The following is an 18948-nucleotide window of genomic DNA, read 5'->3' as shown; positions in this document are numbered from 1 at the left end:
TTACTTTGGCAAACACAAAGGAATAAGCAAATGCATTTGAAAAGTGCAAAAGAATGCAAGGAAGTCTTAATCCAGACACAAATTAAAGTCTCTTGTGAAGTCCCAAATGAAACACCAGTCTTCCATCAGACAACAGACAATGAACTAAGTCCTTAGCAGCAGACACAAAACAGATTCTGTTGGAGTGAAAACAGCAGTATCAGGGTCGTTGTTACCAGTGAAAGCTGACTACCCTTGCCTATGATTTATAGCCCTGAATTTCCTACACAGGAGGTGGTAGGGCATCTACCAGTTAGCTCAGCGTTTTTAGCAGCTATTCTGGCTAAATGGAGTTTGTGCTCTATCTCTTTTTATCTCTCTAGAAATGTGGGCACTTTCAAACCAGTTATCCAGCTCTGCAGGGATGTGTTCGTTTTAGTAATTTGTGATATCCTTATTGATGTTAAATACAACCTCTTTGTACACTGTCTTTGCAGAATGTGCAGAATCTTTTTTTAAAAAACTCTGAATTCCAAACTGCTTTTATTATTTATGGGTATGTGAACTAGTAGACCTTGAGAATGCTGGAGTTGACTTAGTTGCTCCTGTGTGTGTTTTCTTTCTAATGCTTGTATTAAGTTTTAATTACTTGTTAAAAAGAAAAGTGTCAAAGCTGCCAGACCTTAATTCTGCCTTGTAAATTGCTAATCTGCTTTAGGAAACGGCAAGCAAATAAAGCTGTTGAAGTCGTCTTGATCAGTGTGAAAACAAGCAACCAGAAACAATTGATATTCTGGTCCTCAAATGTATTTTCCCAGGACTCTGTTGTCATCCTTTAGATCAGTGGTTCTCAACTGTCCTAATGCTGCGACCCCTAATGCTGCGATTCCTCATGTTGTGGTGACCCCCAACCATAAAATTATTTTTGTTGCTACTTCATAACTGTAATTTTATTATTATTATTATTAATTATTATTAAACTTTAGCATCTCCCGAAGGACTCGATGTGGCTTACAAAGGCCAAGGCCTCAATACACAACATAACAATACACCTAAAGCAAATTAAAGACAATTAAAGCAATATTAAAACAACAAAACAACAAGCAATAAACAATACACCAAAACAATAAAACTGGGCCGGGCCAGAGTAAAGGGTACAGGATTAAAAGTGCTGATGTGACAGGTGATATGTAAGGATTATAGGGCAAATGCAGTGTGCAGTGTGCGGCAATCTTAATTCTAATAAAGTGCTTATGGGACTTGGTATTGGAGATTTCCTATTCGGAGAAGGCACATCGGAACAGCCAGGTCTTCAAGTTCTTTCTGAAGACTGCCAATGTAGGGGCCTGTCTTAAGATCTTCGGGGAGGGTGTTCCAGAGTCGGGGGGCCACCACGGAAAAGGCCCTGTCTAATGTACCCACCAAACGCGCTTGCAACGCAGGCGGGATCACGAGCAGGGCCTCTCCAGATGAACGAAGTGAACGCGTGGGTTCGTAGATGGAGATGCGGTCTACTGTTATGAATTTTACTACTGTTATGAATCATAATGTAAATATCTGATACACATGATGTGTTTTCATTCACTGGACCAAATTTGGAACAAATACTGTATATACTGGAGTATAAGCCTAGTTTTTCAGTCCTTTTTTAGGCTGAAAAAGTCTCCCTCGGCTTATACTCGGGTCAAGGTTTTTTATTATATTACTCTATTGTTATTATTATTATTATTATTATTATTATTATTATTATTACATTAATCATTTTACTCTTATTATTACATTTATTATTTTATTCTTTATTATTGTTATTATTACATCTATTATTTTACTCTATTATTATTGGAAGGATATGTAAACACATTTACGCTGAAGAAGGTTAGAATAATGCTTCAATCAGAGGACAGTCTTATCTTATTTATTTAAAAACATTTAACCTACCTTTGCCTCAATTAATGCATTTTTATTGGTATCTGTTTTTATTTTGGAATTTACCAGTAGCTGCTGCATTTCCCACTCTTATACGCGAGTCAATCCGTTTTCTCAGTTTTTTGTTGTAAAATGAGGTGCCTCGGCTTATATTCGGGTCAGCTTATACTCGAGTATATACGGTATTCGATACACCCAAATTTGAATACTAATGGGGTTGGGGGGGATTGATTTTATCATTTGGGAGTTGTAGTTGCTGAGATTTATAGTTCACCTACTATCAAGGAGCATTCTGAACACCACCAATGGAATTGAACCAAACTTGTCACACAGAACTCCCATGATCAGCAGAAAATACTGAAAAGGTTTGTTGGGCATTGACCTTGAGTTTTGGAATTGTAGTTCATTTACATCCAGGGAGCACTGTAGACTCAAACAATGATGGATCTGGACCAAACTTGGCATGAATACTCAATGTGCCCAAATGTGAACACTGGTGGAGTTTGGTGAAAATAGACCGTGACATTTGGGACTTGTAGTTCGTGAACAATCAAAGAGGATTATGAACCCCACCAATGACAGAACTGGGTAAACTTCCCACACAGAAACCCCATGACCAACAAAAAATACTGTGTTTTCTGATGGTCTTTGGTGAACTCTTTGACACCCCTCTCGTGACCCCCCTAGGGGTCCTGACCCCCAGGTTGAGAAACGGTGCGTTAGGTGGTCTTCTGTTGAGACAACAGAAGAATCATTGGTTTGGGTGAATGTCTATGTCACTTGCAAAAGGAGTTGCTCAATAAATGATTTAGTTATGTTATTTTAGTGCACATTTATGTTTTTAACTTCAGGCAGTCTGTAATGGATGTCCATACTTATATAATTGTTTCTCAGGAAACCTGCCATGCATTTTGGCATATTGTGCTTATGAATGTGCAGTTTTTGAGTTGCTCCTGAGTTATAGTATAATTAGTACCGTCTATATTTTAAGTTCCATAAAAAGGCAGGCAATTGCCTTTCTGAGTGATATGTAATTTTCAAAGGTCACAGCACAAAAGGTAGGAAACCTAGTACAAAGGAGAGGCCGTGGTGGCAACCCTGATTGCAGGGTTGAACTACTTGCCACTCACGGATTCCCATCAGGTTGCATTTTTCTTGGGCTTTTTCTTTATAAATCCAAAAGGTCGTCTCATGTATGGATTTATTTGCAGCCTATACTTTGCAGGAAAGGGGAGGAGAACACGTGGGTATGTACAGAAATAAACATATATTTTCCGTTTTTGCTTTGCCAGAGGGAGAAGAAAGTGTGCTTCAGGAACAGGCAGGGGTTTGAATTTGCCTGGCATATCCAAATCTTGTGCTTGATCATGTGTAATTTTTTTTCAAAAGTAAATTTTAGCATATCATCACCATCAATTTATAGCGCACCACCACTGAACATGCAAGTAAAACAACAGAACACTTCCTTGACATCACAATTGGGCACAAAAGGGGAGGGGGGAGAATGAAAGGGAATTAAATCCAGCAGACCTTGCTTCTTGTGCTTGATCATGTGTAGGGCAAGCTAGGGCAGTGGCAGTTGGGTGGATGGGGGACCTTTTATCTTCCTCTGGGCTTAGGCATAATGGAGGCACATCTCTTCTTTGCTTCTGAGATCAGGGCTGTGGCAGATAGATGGATGGATGGATGGAGGGCTTTTTATCTTCCTCTGGGCTTAGGCATAATAGAGACATATCTCTTCTCTGCCTTTGAGGCCATGGCAGTGGCAGTTGGATGGATGGATGGATGGAGGACCTTTTATATTCCTATGGGCTTAAACATAATGGAGGTACAGCTGATCTGGCTGGGGTGGTCCATGCCTTGGTCACCTCTAGATTGGAGTACTGTAATGCACTCTACGTGGGGCTGCCCTTGAAAACGGCTTGGAAATTTCAATTGGTCCAACGGGCGGTGGCCAGGATGTTAACTGGTGCTCCCTACAGAGAGAGGTCAACCCTCCTGTTCAAGGAGCTCCATTGGCTGCCATTTATTTTCCGAGCCCAATTCAAGGTGCAGGTGCTTACCTACAAAGCCCTAAACGGTTTGGGACCATCCTACCTGCGTGACCGCATCTCCGTTTATGAACCCACGTGCTCGCTTCGTTCATCGGGAGAGGCCTTGCTCGCGATTCCGCTTGCGTCGTAGGTGCGTCAGGTGGGGATGCAAGACAGGGCCTTTTCTGTGCTGACCCCCCGACTCTGGAACATCCTCCCCAAAGATATTAGACAGACCCCTACGTTGGCAGTCTTTAGGAAGAACTTGAAGACCTGGCTGTTCCTTTCCAGAATAGGAAAACTCCAACAACAAGTCCCAGAAGCACTTTAGTAGAAATTAAGATTGCTGGCACACTGCACTTACCCAAAATCCTACATCCCTCCTGTTACATCAGCACTTTTAATCTGTGCCCATTACTCTGGCCTGACCCCAGTTTTATTGTGTCTTGGTGTACTGTTTTATTGCTTTGTTGTTTTAAAATCTGCTTTAATTGTTTTTGATTTGCTTTAAGTTATGTATTGTTATATTGTGTTTTGAGGCCTTGGCCTTTGTAAGCCACATCGAGTCCTTCGGGAGATGCTAGCAGGGTACAAAGAAAGTTAATAATAATAATAACAGCTCTTTTCCGCCTCTGAGGCCAGGGCAGTGGCAATTGGATGGATGGGTGGGAGGGCCTTTTATCTTCCTCTGGGCTTAGGCATAATTTCTTTGCCTCTGAGGCCAGGACAGTGGCAGTTGGTTGGATGGAGGACCTTTTATCTTCCTCTGGACTTAGGCATAATGGAGGCACATCTCTTCTTTGCCTCTGAGGTCAGGGCAGTGGCAGTTGGATGGTTGGAGGGCTTTTTGTCTTCCTTTGGGCTTAGGCACAATGGAGACAAATCTCTTCTTCCTCTGAGGCCATGGCAGTGGCAGTTGGATGGATGGAGGACCTTTTATCTTTCTCTGGGCTTAGGCATAATGGAGGCACATCTCTTCTTTGTCTCCAAGGCCAGGGTAGTGGCAGTTGGATAGATGGAGGGCCCCTTATCTTCCTCTGGGCTTAGGCATAATGGAGGCACATCTCTTCTCAGTCTCATCCTCTGAGGCCAGGGCAGTGACAGTTGGATGAGTGGATGGCAGCCTTTCATCTTCTGGGTCTTGGCATAATTGAGCTGTGCCTGCCTTGTCTTCTGTGCCTCTTAGGCCAGGGAAGTGGTACTTAGAGGAATTGCAGACCATTCATGTTCTTCAGAGTAGAGCCATCTCCCCAAATTTAGAATTTTCCTGCTGTTTTGGAATATAAATAGAATTAACCCAGCAATTGTGCTTAGGACTTGAATTACTGAAAGTTCTAAGAAGACTGCAGTAAGGCAGTTCACAGACTGGGGGACACCACAGAAAAGGCCATGCTCTATCACTGCTTTTCATCCTGTTGTGATGTCACAGGCAAAGCCTCAAATACCAAATAGAGAACATAAAGAGGCATAGAGTATGGTAGGGGCCCCATGGGAAGTCCAACCCCAGCTAGAGCATCCTGTCCAGTCTCTGTCTGAAGAAGTCCATCAAAAGATCCCCCACCACATATCTAGGTAGAGGATTCAGTTCTTGAAACTTTCTTAGCATCAATTGAAGTATATCCTCCTGTAACTTCCATAGCTAGAAGAGAATCTATATTAGTGTAATTGTGTAGCTTGTTCTCCTACCAAATCAACACCCTTTCCTTATTTTAGGGAGGTCCTTTGCCAAAGGGATGGAATGGAACCCATCTCATAGTTTGGTTGTAGGACCGCCGATGGAATTGCTCACTTGTGGTCTAGCTCTGTGTTGCATTGTTGACATATGTACATTCTGTTTCTGTTGTGCCCAATGTGAGGAAGAGGTTGTGAACATTTAGGAAATGGGAGCGGGATTTCATATTTGAAGGGCCATTTCCTCCTGCGCATTTTCTCAAACATCTCCTTCAACCCAAAAATGTAGGCTGCGACTTCATAGTTCAAAGAGATACTGCTGGTTGTGTAAATAAATAAGCATAATAAAAGCTTCTTTATTATTTTTCAGACACGAAATACAGTTAACCCCATTTTGTTTTACATTTCCCTTGTAGTTTTATCACCGTCCTTTCATGTTTGCCTACAGCAGTGTTTCTCAACCAGGGGGTCGGGACACGGGGGGGGGGGGCAAATGGAGGATGTCAGAGGGGTCGCCAAAGATCATCAGAAAACACAGTATTTCCTGTTGGTCATGGTGGTTCCATGTGGGAAGCTTGGCCCAGTTCTATCATTGTTGAGGTACAGAATGCTCTTTGAGTGTAGGTAAACTATAAATCCCAGCAACTACAAGTCCCAAATGTCAAGGTCTATTTTCCCCAAACTCCATCTGTGTTCATATTTGGGCATATGGAAGATTCGTGCCAAGTTTGGTCCAGATCAATCATTGATTGAGTCCACAGTGCTCTCTGTATGTGGGTGAACTACAACTCCCAAACTCAAGGTCATTGCCCCCCCCAATCCCTTCCAGTGTTTTCCGTTGGTCATGGGAGTCCTGTGTGCCAAGTTTGGTTCAATTCTATCATTGGTGGAGTTCAGAATGCTCTTTGATTGTAGGGTGAACTATAAATACCAGCAACTACAACTCCCAAATGACAAAATCAATTTTGAGTGATGGTCACTCCTTGGGTTAGTAGGTGTCTTGTGGCCAAATTTGGTGGCAATTCGTCCAGTGGTTTTTGAGTTATGTTAATCCCACAAATGAACATTACATTTTTATTTATATAGCTATATTTTGAATGTTCTCTCACATTTGGGCACATTGAGTATTCATGCCAAGTTTGGTCCAGATCCATTATTGTTTTAGTCCACAGTGCTCCTTGGATGTAGATGAACTACAACTCCAAAAGTCAAGGTAAATTCCCACCAAATCCTTCCAGTATTTTCTGTTGGTCATGGGAGTTCTGTGTGCCAATATTGGTTCAATTCCATTGTTGGTGGAGTTAAGAATGCTCTTAGATTGTAGATGAACTATAAATCTCAGAGACTACAACTTCCAAATGACAAAATCAATCCCCTCCCTCTAACCCAAATCAGTATTCAAATTTGAGCATGTTAAGTATTTGTGTAAAATTTAGTCCCATGAATGAAAATACATCCTACATTATCAGATATTGACATTACGATTCGTAACAGTAGCAAAATTATAGTTATGAAGTAGCAACGAAAATAATTTTATGGTTAGGGGTCTCCACAACATGAGGAACTGCATTAAGGGGTCACGGCATTAGGAAGGTTGAGAAACACTGGCCTACAGTTTAAGGAGTGTTCTTTTTCCTAAGCCTCCCAACAGATTCCTTTGAATTTTCCGTGGTAATGTGCAGTTAATTATGACGATGTGAAATATGTGAAGGCGGCCAAAACTCTCCTGTGGATGTTTTTCAAGCTGCCGGAGTTCTGGTTTTGTTGACTCTTTCTGTTCGATTTCCTTGAGACTTTCTCCAAATAAGCTCATTCTAATGAGACTGCTGTATTTCAGTCATTGTCTTTTTGCTGCATTTATACATCAGCCTGTAGAAATCATTTTTAAATGCAAACAATTGCACAGCAGAATCCTTTTTGAGCGCAGAGGCCAAATTTCCCTTGGCATTCCTGCAGCATTCTTTTTTACAGTGTGTGCTCAGAATAACTTCAGACACTGTGGGGAATATGAATGGGGAGTTATTCGGAGAAATGGGACATAAAAAGAAAGCAATTTCCTGCAGACTTCATATCCGGATCAAGATCTGGATTATATTTTATATTCATTCAAGGTATTATTCGGTGAAATGGCATTTCTACAATTTTCTCAAACTTTGCCCCATGTGTTCAATTGAAAGCAAACGTTCCGTTGAAAGTATTGTCGAAGGCTTTCATGCCTGGGATGGATCACTGGGTTGTTATGAGTTTTCCGGGCTGTATGGCTATTTTTCAGAAGCATTCTCTCCTGACATTTCACCTGCATCTATGACAGGCATCCTCAGAGGTTGTGAGGTCTATTGGAAACTAGGCAAGTGAAGTTGATATATCTATGGAATGTCTAGGGTGGGAGAAAGATGTCTTGTCTGCTCGAGGTTAATGTGAATGTAGCAATTGGCCACCTTGAAACATTCTGCCACTTCCAACAAAGGTTTTCCTCAGGCAGTAAGAAGCCAGACCTTGAAACTGCTAGGCCATTAAGTGCTAATCAAGGTGGTCAATAGAAACATTCACAGGCAAAACTTATTTCTCCCACCCTGGACATTCCACAGATATATAAACCCCATTTTCCTAGTTTCCAACAGACCTCCAAACTTCTGAGAATGACTGTCATAGATGTGGGCGAAACGTTAGAAGGGAATGCTTCTGGAACATGGCCATACAGCCTGGAAAACTCACAACAACCCAATTCTGTTGAAAGTTTGGACTCTGAAGTGTCATGTTTAAGCTCTGAGCCATATTGTTTTTTTCACATTTGCAGGATATGAGGGATATCCGGAAAGTAAGGTTACAAGATTTTTTAAAAATACAAAGAATGAATACATTTTAATAAAACATATCTGGATTGTAGCATAGGTATTACATTCTTTTTCCATGTAATCACCATTCGGTTTAATACATTTTGCAATCCCTTCTATTAGTTTTTGATGCCTGTGTCATAGAAGTTTCCCTCCGCCTTTTCAGACGGTTTTTTACTTCGATTTTCACCTCTTTCTTGTTGGAAAAGTGTTTTCCACCCAGGTATTCCTTCAATTTAGTGAACTGGTGGTAGTCACTGGGTGTGAGATCGGAGCTGTGAGAGGGGTGGCTTAAGACATCCCAACCAAATGAAGTCAACAACTCTTGTGTTGCATGAGCAGTGTGCAGACACACACTATCATGAAGGAGACAGACTCCCGCCGTCCGCATCCCATGAAGTTTGTTTTGGATGGCTCTGCAAAGTTTCTTCACGGTCTCACAATATATTCCGTACCCATTTTGTCACATGCTGACATGACATTAAGTCTTCTCCATAAACTGAAACAATTTCACCATGAATCACAGCAGCATTCATGCGCTTAGGATTTCGGTAGCATATGACAGCATGAACTTCGCACTTGTAGGGAAGCTGAATGAGGACGCTCATCTCTAACTTTCACCACAACGTCAGTCGATGAGCTACTGGCGACTGGCACTGCTCGCTCGCTTCCGCTGGCTTCCTGCTACACGACACTGAGACCAACTTCCCCTGAGAAAATTCCCCGCGAGAGCGACGTGCATTGGAACCTTACTTTCTCGGTTACCCTCGTTTATGGCTATTGTGGAAGAAATGTGTATTTGGAAGTGGTCGTTGTGGTGAGGATACTGAGAAAGTACAAGCCAAAATGTAACTCTCCCCTATTACTACTGAGGCTGGATCCATACTGCCATATAATCCAGACTTTTTTTTGTTTCAGGAACAACAACAACAATAATAACACTGTGTTTATACCCCGCTACCATCTCCTCATGAGACTTGGTGCGGCTTACATGAGGCCAAGCCCAAAATACAACAATACAAGCAATAACAATAATAATACAAGCAATTTAAAATAACAAAACAATAAAACAATAACACACGTATTATCAATAGGACAACACACTTTAAAATCTATGGGTAGGCCAAATGTAATTAAAATTAAAAGATTAAAAAAATAATGCTGGACATGGACGAAAAAGTGATAGGGCAGTTTGTGGGAACATACGAGCAGACCTAAATATATAAAGTGTTTTGGAGGACAAAGTGCCATGGGATCATTATTCTGGGAAGGCACACTGGAACAACCACATCTTCAAGCTCCTCTTAAAGACTGCCCAACTTGGGGCATGCCTGATGTCCTTAGGAAGTGAGTTCCAGAGTCGAGGGGCCACCACCGAAAAGCTCCCCCCTCTCTCTCTCACTCGAAACTGAGAAACTGCAAGTCGCTTCTGGTATGAGAGAATAGACTGTCTGCAAGGATGTTGCCCAGGGGATGCCTGGATGTTTTGATGTTTTACTATCCTTGGGAGTCTTCTCTCATGTCCTCGCACGCGGAGCTGGAGTTGACAGAAGGAGCTCATCCACGCTCTCTCCGGATTCGAACCTGTGACCTGTTGGTCTTCAGTCCTGTCGGCACCAGGGTTTAACCCATTGCGCCACTGGGGGCTCTCAAAGCAGATAATCCACATTATTTGCTTTGAACTGGATTATATGTATCTACACTGCTATATAATCCAAGTTCAAAGCAGATAATCTGGGTTTGATGTGGCAGTGTAGAAGAGGCTTGATACACTATGGACTGTTATGTCTACTGAGTCCCCTGCGGGGTGAGAAGGGCAGCATATAAATGCCCGTAAATAAATAAGTAAATACTGGCATTGGCACTTATAACTGGACCAGCTACAGCTCTACTTAGAAGAGAAAGGAACTGAGCAATGCCCCTATTTATCCCCTGATTTCAGGGATAGGAAAGCCAGGCTTGCCCAAAGCCCAATTGCTCTTCCAGCATAATGTTTTTCTGCCAGATATGCTTCCTTATGATTCTCATGTGATTGCTTTCTGGAAATATATTGAAATGTTTTGAAAGAAAAACTGCTGTGCTGTGTTTGCCATAGGTGATTTAGATTTGTATCTTGCCCTCCCCAAAATATTCAAGAAAGTTGTTTAAAATTTCATGCCATCAGTTATATCAGGCATGGGCCAACTTCGGCCCTCCCTCCAGGTGTTTTGGACTTCAACTCCTACAATTCCTAACAGTCAGTTGCCCCATGCCTTTGCTAGATTCACTTTGTGCTATTGGCACCAGGTTTATTTTGCACTTTAAGCAAAATGGCATAAAGGTTTCCATTGGCATTACACTGATTCTGAACTATTTTGGAAGTGTGCTTCGAACAGCTTCACTTGACGAGTTTTAGATTCCGCAGATTCCGAAGAGCATTCACACTATTTCGCCCCGATCATGGGTGTCATTTTGAGATAGAAAAGCGATGGAAAGTGCGTGTGGAACTGGGCTTCTCAAGATGTAGTGCAATGTTTCTCAACCTTCCTAATGCTGTAACCCCTTAATATATTTCCTCATATTATAGAGACCCCCAACCATAAAAGAATTTTCATGACTGGAATTTTGCTACTGTTATGAATCGTCATGTAAATACATGATATGCAGGATGTATTTTCATTCACTGGACCAAATTTGGCACAAATACCCGATATGCCCAAATTTGAATACTGGTGAGGTTGGGAGCGGGATTGATTTTGTCATTTGGGAGTTGTTGTTGATCATTCGTTCAGTCATTTCCAACTCTTCGTGACCTCATGGACCAGCCCACGCCAGAGCTCCCTGTTGGCCGTCACCACCCCCAGCTCCTTCAAGGTCAATCCGGTCACTTCAAGGATGCCATCCATCCATTTTGCCCTTGGTTGGCCCTTCTTCCTTTTTCCTTCCATTTTCCCCAGCATCATTGTCTTCTCTAAGCTTTCCTTCCTTCTCATGATGTACTTCATCTTTGCCTCTACTATCCTTCCGTCCAATGAGCAGTCGGGCTTTATTTCCTGAAGTATTGACTGGTTGGATCTTCTGGCGGTCCAAGGCACTCTTTCCTCCAACACCACAGTTCAAAAGCATCTATGGGAGTTGTAGTTGCTGGGATTTCTAGTTCACTTACAATCAAAGAGCATACTGATGGAAATGAACCAAACTTGGCACACAGAACTCCCATGACCAACAGAAAATACTAGAAGGGTTTGGTGGGCATTGACTTTGAGTTTTGGAATTGTATTTCACCTACATCCAGAGAGCACTGTGGACTCAATGATAGGTCTGGACCAAACTTGGCACAAATACTCAATATGCTGAAATGTGAACACTGGTGGAGTTTGGGGAAAATAGATTTTGACATTTGGGAGCTGTAGTTGCTAGGATTTATAGTTCACCTACAATCAAAGAGCATTCTGAACCCCATCGATAGAATTGGGCCAAACTTCCCACACAGAATCTGCATGCATTGAAGGGACTCGCTTGTACGAGCCTCCCTCCAACCTCTCACACTCTCCCACGCCTGCACTTGCGCACTATGGTGCTATGCGCTGAGCATGCCTGCTCTCCCCATCTCATTTGGAGTCTCAGAACCAGCCCTCCCCTTGGCTGAGAGGCTGGCCAATCACAGCAGAGGAGGGCTTTTGGTGGGAGGATTTGCCGTCAGTTTTCAAAGAGGAAGAGAAGGACAGGTGGAGAAATCTTCCACCTTGGCCAAAGGAGTTCCTAAGACCATCAGAAATATGTGTTTTCCGATGGTCTTTGGTGACCCCTCTGAAACCCCCTTGCAACCCCCCTCCCCCAGAGGTCCTGAACCCTGGTTGAGAAACGCTGCTCTAAATGTTGAGCCTCTGTTATAGTTATGGATAAACATTACAATTTCTGTAAACATGGCCCATTTGTACTAATGACCTTTTCTCTTTTCACAGGCTGGTAGTGATGGTGAAAGCATAGGGAATTGTCCCTTTTCTCAGAGACTCTTCATGATCCTGTGGCTCAAAGGAGTGGTATTTAGTGTCACGACAGTTGATTTAAAAAGGTAGGACATATGGGATTTCCTGGAATCTTGTTATCAGTGATGAATAGAGGTGTGCAAAGCAGCTGGAATCTGATTATTAATTCGTTTTGGAGATTCAACTGTCCCCCGTTAAATTTCATAAAGATCTGGAGGGGTCACATTTCGTTTCGTAATCCGAATTGCCAAAGGTTTGTCATTGTTTTGTTAAGATTTGTTCCATTAGCAGCAATGGGGGAAATTTCGAGGCTCGTTTCTCTGCCATTTTTATGACTATCTGGATGAAAGTTGGCACGCATGTAGGCAACATTAATGAATTTAGGCCTGGCAAATTTCAGAACGTTTCGGTTATCCACTGATTTTTAGGAATTTTAAAACGTTTTTACACACATTTTTTAAAAAAAAGCTACAAGAGGTATCCCCATGAATTTCAGCACAATAAGACAACATAAGCAGGGCATCAACCCTGAAAAGTTTCAAAAAGATTCGTTTGTCTACTTTTTTTTTAAAGGAATTTTGTAATTTTTTTTCAATTAAAAATTGTTGAGATTAACTTCACAATTCAGCAGCAGATCAGTTGCACAACTTCAGCGCTTTCCAGTAGCTTCTTCCTGCACAGTATTTTCAGTCAACTGCTCCCACAGCCTGCAGTCACTCTGGAACCTTTTACAGACACTTGAGCACATGCCCGGTCATTGTCAGTTTTACCATTGTCTTTCCCCCAGTCTAGATGATATTACAAACTTACCACAGCATACAGTTATATCTTGTCTTAGCAGACAGGTTCTTTTAATTACATATAGCCTTCGACGAACACCATCACAGCACAAGGAGAAATATACACTGTACATGACTTCCTTATATACAATTCATTTACACATAGCAATCACTGATTGGTTCCCAACTCACTGACTTAACTCAAACCCAGGATTGCATCATTCACAATCACCTGGACTAGGCCAGAACACATTCTCCAAATGATTCCTTATATACAGTTAATGTGTGACTCAGCATTTACAATAGAAGCCCATTAGCAGTGCATGACTCAGCTATATTACATTACAATACATTGTAAAACCTGACAAAAATTTATTTCTTGGAACACAAACTACAACTTGAAACACTCCAAAACAATAAATTTTACTAATCTCTCTGAAATATTTCAGAGGCTTCCATTTCCTTTCGTAATTTTTTGGAGCGGGTCCCGTTCCGATTAGTAATTTGGGGATTTGTATTAATGAATCATACACATCTCCGAATTACGAAACGGACCTCCAAAGATTTCTCCAACCCTAATGATGAAGTCAAATCAAAGTGTCTGTCTCACTGCAGAATCTTATAGCCCACACATGGGCAAACTGGCTCTCCAGGTGTTTTGGACTTCAACTCCCACAATTCCTAACAGCCTCAGGCCCTTCCTTTTCCCCTTCAGCCACTAAGGAAGGACCTGAGGCCGTTAGGAATTGTGAGAGTTGAAGTCCAAAACACCTGGAGGGCCAAAGTTTTCCCATGCTCAGTCTTTCTTATAGAAAGGAAGAGATCCCATGTGACATATTCTTTTGTTGATATTTGTATCCAAGGCTTGGGAATTCCATTGTAATTAGGATTTATATTATGCATGAGAATTGATGAACTAATGTATTATGCAATGTGTTAGAAGTTGTTCACCCTACCCCAGTTCAGACAGATACATAAGATATATGAATATGTATGCTCAAAGTTAACAAATGCAATATGCATTTAAGAGAGGAGACAGGTGTACAATTTCATTCAAAATTGTATATCATTTAATTGACTCTGGGAGTCTAATGAGGGTAAACCTAATTTTGTATTTCACAGTTTAATTGCCAGCGTTTATAATTTCATTGACTGTGTATAGGAAACAAAAGAGAGCTGGTGTGGTGCAGTGATTTGACATTGGGATGTGACTCTGGAGACCAGGGTTCAAATCCCCACTTGGGCATGAATATCCAAGCATGGCAAAGGCAACTTCCTCTGAACAAACTTTGTCAAGAAAACCCTGTGAAAGGTTTGCTTGAGGGTCGCCATTGCCACAAGAAATATAATGTGCAGATTTGATCAATGTGGATTTAATATGATATATGGTATGAATGAAATTGTATGAAAGATGAATGAGAAGACACATTTCAAAAATATTGAGGCCTGCAATGGCAAACTACCTGCTTGAGGAACTGTAATTAAAAGTTGCTAATTAAAACTGAAAAGGTAAACTGTGATAAGAACTGTGACAGTGATAAAATAAATGTTTACATCTGTTTACATCAGTCAACATTTGCTGATCAGAAACCAAATTTACTCTAAAGCAAATGATCTCTGTTTACATTACTCAAAGACAATACTCTTTCAAGTCAAACCCGGAACACAATGGTTCGTTCCCTGAAGAAAAGCATCAATGTCAAGAGATGAAGACTCAATATAATTTCAAATGGGACAATTATTTGCTACATTAGCAGAATATTCCTATACATGACTCAATCTAATAATTCTCAAATTGTGACAGTGGAACTGTTTACTCACCTTTTTGCTCCATGAGAAGGACAGAGATGGTGAATGGAGAGTGTCAGATCTTCTATGGGAAAGCAGGATTCTATACACTTTGGTTTTCTTTCTCACGGGAAGAGGAAGGTGTGCGTTTTGGAGTCATGATATGTTTGCAGGGAGTCAGGCTCTGCTGTATGGAAAATAGGAATCTGATCCTTGGCATTTTGGCATTATGAAAGTTTTGGAACCGTGTGTTAGAAGGCTGCAGGAAAGCAGGATCTGGCCTAACAGGTGTTCTTCTCCAAGGAGGGGGCAAAGGATATGGTAATATTTGAATGCATGGTGATGGATGAATGTTCATATGTGGTGTCAATGCTGAGTAAAAATGCAATTGCCCTTTCTTTGTTTGTTAGCCAATGTAACTAAGTAGGTTGTTGTGAATCCAGCATAGTTACGTAGAATCTGTATGTCCAATGTCATTCTTTGTGTAAAGGTTCTGATATACCCTCTTACACTGAAGATTGCAATTTAAAAAATCTGGTTTAAAAAGTATTTATGCCAATGGCATAGTCGGCAGGATATTCTTTTCAGTGTGAGAATCATAATAATAATAATAATAATAATAATAATAATAATAATTATTATACCCCACCACCATCTCCCCAAAGGGGACTCGGGGTGGCTTACATGAGGCCAAGCCGGGTAATACATAATAGCAAAAATACAGAACAACAAAATATCAGCACAATAAAATAGGCAAAACATAAAAGTAAATAAAACAGTAAAGGAATAAGGTGAAAAATCAATCACAGAGGGCAATAAAAAAGAACCTGGTTTAAACCTGGTTACACTCCCCCTGAAGACGCAGGTTCGCAGTTTGGGAGTGATCCTGGACTCATCGCTGAGCCTGGAGCCCCAGGTTTCAGCGGTGGCCAGGGGAGCTTTTGCACAATTAAAACTTGTTCGCCAGCTGCGCCCGTACCTTGGGAAGTCTGACTTGGCCACGGTGGTCCACGCTTTGGTTACATCCCATTTAGATTACTGCAACGCTCTCTACGTGGGGTTGCCTCTGAAGACTGCCCGGAAGCTCCAACTAGTCCAACGTGCGGCAGCCAGAATGCTAACATGAGCAGGGTACAGGGAGCATACTACTCCTCTGTTGCGCCAGCTCCACTGGCTGCCAATTAGCTTCTGAGCACAATTCAAAGTGCTGGTGTTAACCTATAAAGCCCTAAATGACTCAGGCCCAATTTACCTGTCCGAACGTATTCTCCCCTATGAACCATCTAGGTTGTTAAGATTGTCTGGAGGGGCCCTGCTCTCGGTCCCACCGGCCTCTCAGGCACGTCTGGTGGGGACGAGGGACAGGGCCTTCTCGGTGGTGGCCCCTCGACTCTGGAACTCTCTCCCACTGGAGATCAGAACTGCCCCCTCCATTCTGTCGTTCAGAAAACGGGTGAAAACCTGGCTATGGGGTTTGGCTTTCGACGAGTGAATCAATATTTCTGTGATCGGATAGATGACAATGAATGATGGATGGTCAACGAATTCACTATGACGACTGACCATTGTTATTATGTGATTGCATTTTGCTGTTATAACGTTTTAATTGAATATGTTATATGATGTTTTTAATGATTGTTTTGTGATTTTATTGTTGGAAACTGGCCCGAGTCCCCCGATAGAGGGGAGAAGACCAGTATACAAAACTGCTAAATAAATAAATAAATAAATAAATAAATAGCATTAATGACACCATAAGTCAGAATATCAAAGAAAAAATAATGATATTTGGCAAATGACATAATAGACACAGATGGCTTCTGGATAGCGAACCCATAGAGCAAGGTTGCACATGTACGTACCTAGGAGTAGTTTTTTTCTGAAACAGGTTCCTGGCCCATTTCTTAAAGTATATAAGACTCTTATATGGAGCTGAAGTTTGGGGCCTAAACCAGGTACCGTTATTAGAGCAATCATAGCACCTTTGAAGTTTTCTAGGAGTGGACTAAAGGACCCCAGCAGCTATAGTAAGAGCCAATTTGGGAGTATATACAATTGATGGCTTATCCAAGATTAAGGCATACTGGATAATATTGAACACCGTGGCAAATGACAGACTACCAAAACTGTGCCTGGTAGAGCAGACAAAAAAATCAACACCAGACCTCTTGGCTAGTTCAATTGACAAAATAAATTCGGAGTTGTGGACTTCAGATTCTGTATCCAAATCTGTTAGAAGATCCAAAAATGGTTGCACAACGAATAGCTCAGAAACACATTGCCACCCTCATTGAAATGGCTAAGTCATTTTAATCATACTTTTCAAACAGCCCAATATCTAAAGACAGAAATGCCTAACACACCTCAGGAGGGTATTTACCAGAACTAGATTTGAACAACTGGGTACAATGGTTAAACATGGAAGGTTTAACCAAGTTCCATGTAATGAATGATTTTGTGTTTGTGGAGCGGCAGAAGTAGAAGATATTGCACAGGTACTATTTACCTGTAACTTGTACAAGAAAGTGAGAAACCAATACCTAAGGCCATGTTGTTGTTCGTTCATTCAGTTGTTTCCGACTCTTCGTGACCTCATGGACCAGTCCATACATTATACCTCAGGCCATACATTATACAAAAAACACACCGGGATCCGTATATTAAAACGGCATTTTTATTGGCTGGCCAGAATGCTAAAATAACATACAGAACGGCCCTTTTTCTATTTAAAGCAACTCAGCTAGAAATGCATATTTAGAGCCGATTGGGGTAAACTGTAGAGGTGATGCAGGTATTTGAGTTATTTGAGATATTTGAGTTGGATTGGGAACTTGTTAACAGCCTGTTTATTTTAACTTATGTTGTACTGAAGAAGGATCTCAAAACTTGGCTTTTCCGTTGTGCTTTTTTCGTTCCTTCCACAATGTTGTCCTCTTACTGTATTTAATTCCGCCCAGGCCCGTAGCCAGGATTTTGATTCGGGGGGGGGGGGGGCTGAGTCTGAGTGAAAGAGGGTCTACCCTAGCAAACCTTTTGTATCGTTACCCCAACACCCCCATGCATATGAGATATAATGAGCATGCTGATCAGATCATGATATGAATAAACATTACAGTTTAAATAATGTACCAGTAAGGCCTTTTCACAGACCACCATGAGAATTTCAGGGGAGGGGGCTGAAGCCCCCAAAGCCCCCCCCCGGCTACATGCCTGCTTCCGCCACTGTGAAATCCTGCCCTCTCTACTCCGTCTCCTACGAGTTTATCCCTTTCAAACATTTCTTTTTCATTTTCTAATCCAGAGTTTTATCATTTTATGTTGTACATTTGACCCGCTCATTGTGATTGATTTCTTATTGCATTATTTTGTTTTATTTTCTTTTGCTTTGTTTTTTATTATATTACTAAGTTGTTTTGGTTTTATTTTGTATTTTGCTGTAATGTATTTCTGGGCTTGGCCTCATGTAAGCCACCCCGAGTCCCATTCGGGGAGATGGTGGCGGGGTATAAATAAAGATTATTATTATTATTATTATTATTATTATTGACACAAAAGCACAGTATGTCACAGCAAACGAGATCTATATGCTGGATTTCGTATCACAAAATCACAAGTCGAACACTTCCCAAGCGTCTAGGACTGTGTGATGTATTTTCGAATGATCCGCGCAGATCCAAGTAAGGTGGCCTTTTACAGTTGACAGATCATGATTTTGTCGACGTTGATTGTTTCCAAATGCCGGCTGAGATCTTTTGGCACGGCACCCAGTGCGCCAATGACCACTGGGACCACCTGTACTGGTTTATGCCAGAGCCTTTGCAGTTCGATTTTGAGGTCTTGATAGCGGCTGAGTTTTTCCTGTTGTTTTTCCTCAATGTGACTGTCACCTGGAATGGCAACATCAATAATCCAGACTTTTTTTTCTTTTCCTCAATTGTGATGTCTGGCGTATTGTGTTCCAAAACGTTGT

The 18948-nt window shown here is 41.5% G+C and overlaps 1 protein-coding gene across 1 annotated transcript in view; it reads left to right on the top strand.

Moving 5' to 3' along the window:
- The window catches only part of CLIC4 (chloride intracellular channel 4), a 108269-nt gene that overhangs the window by 44205 nt on the left and 45116 nt on the right, over positions 1-18948 (top strand). Inside the window, exon 2 of the mRNA XM_060784420.2 lies at positions 12388-12497. Within this exon, the coding sequence (XP_060640403.1) occupies positions 12388-12497 (110 nt within the window). The remainder of the gene's footprint in view (positions 1-12387; positions 12498-18948) is intronic.

This window comes from Anolis sagrei, chromosome X (genome assembly GCF_037176765.1).
Source record: "Anolis sagrei isolate rAnoSag1 chromosome X, rAnoSag1.mat, whole genome shotgun sequence".
Lineage (NCBI taxonomy): Eukaryota > Metazoa > Chordata > Lepidosauria > Squamata > Dactyloidae > Anolis > Anolis sagrei.
Note: the sequence above shows the minus strand (reverse complement) of the source record. Positions and strands in the feature narration are given on the sequence as shown.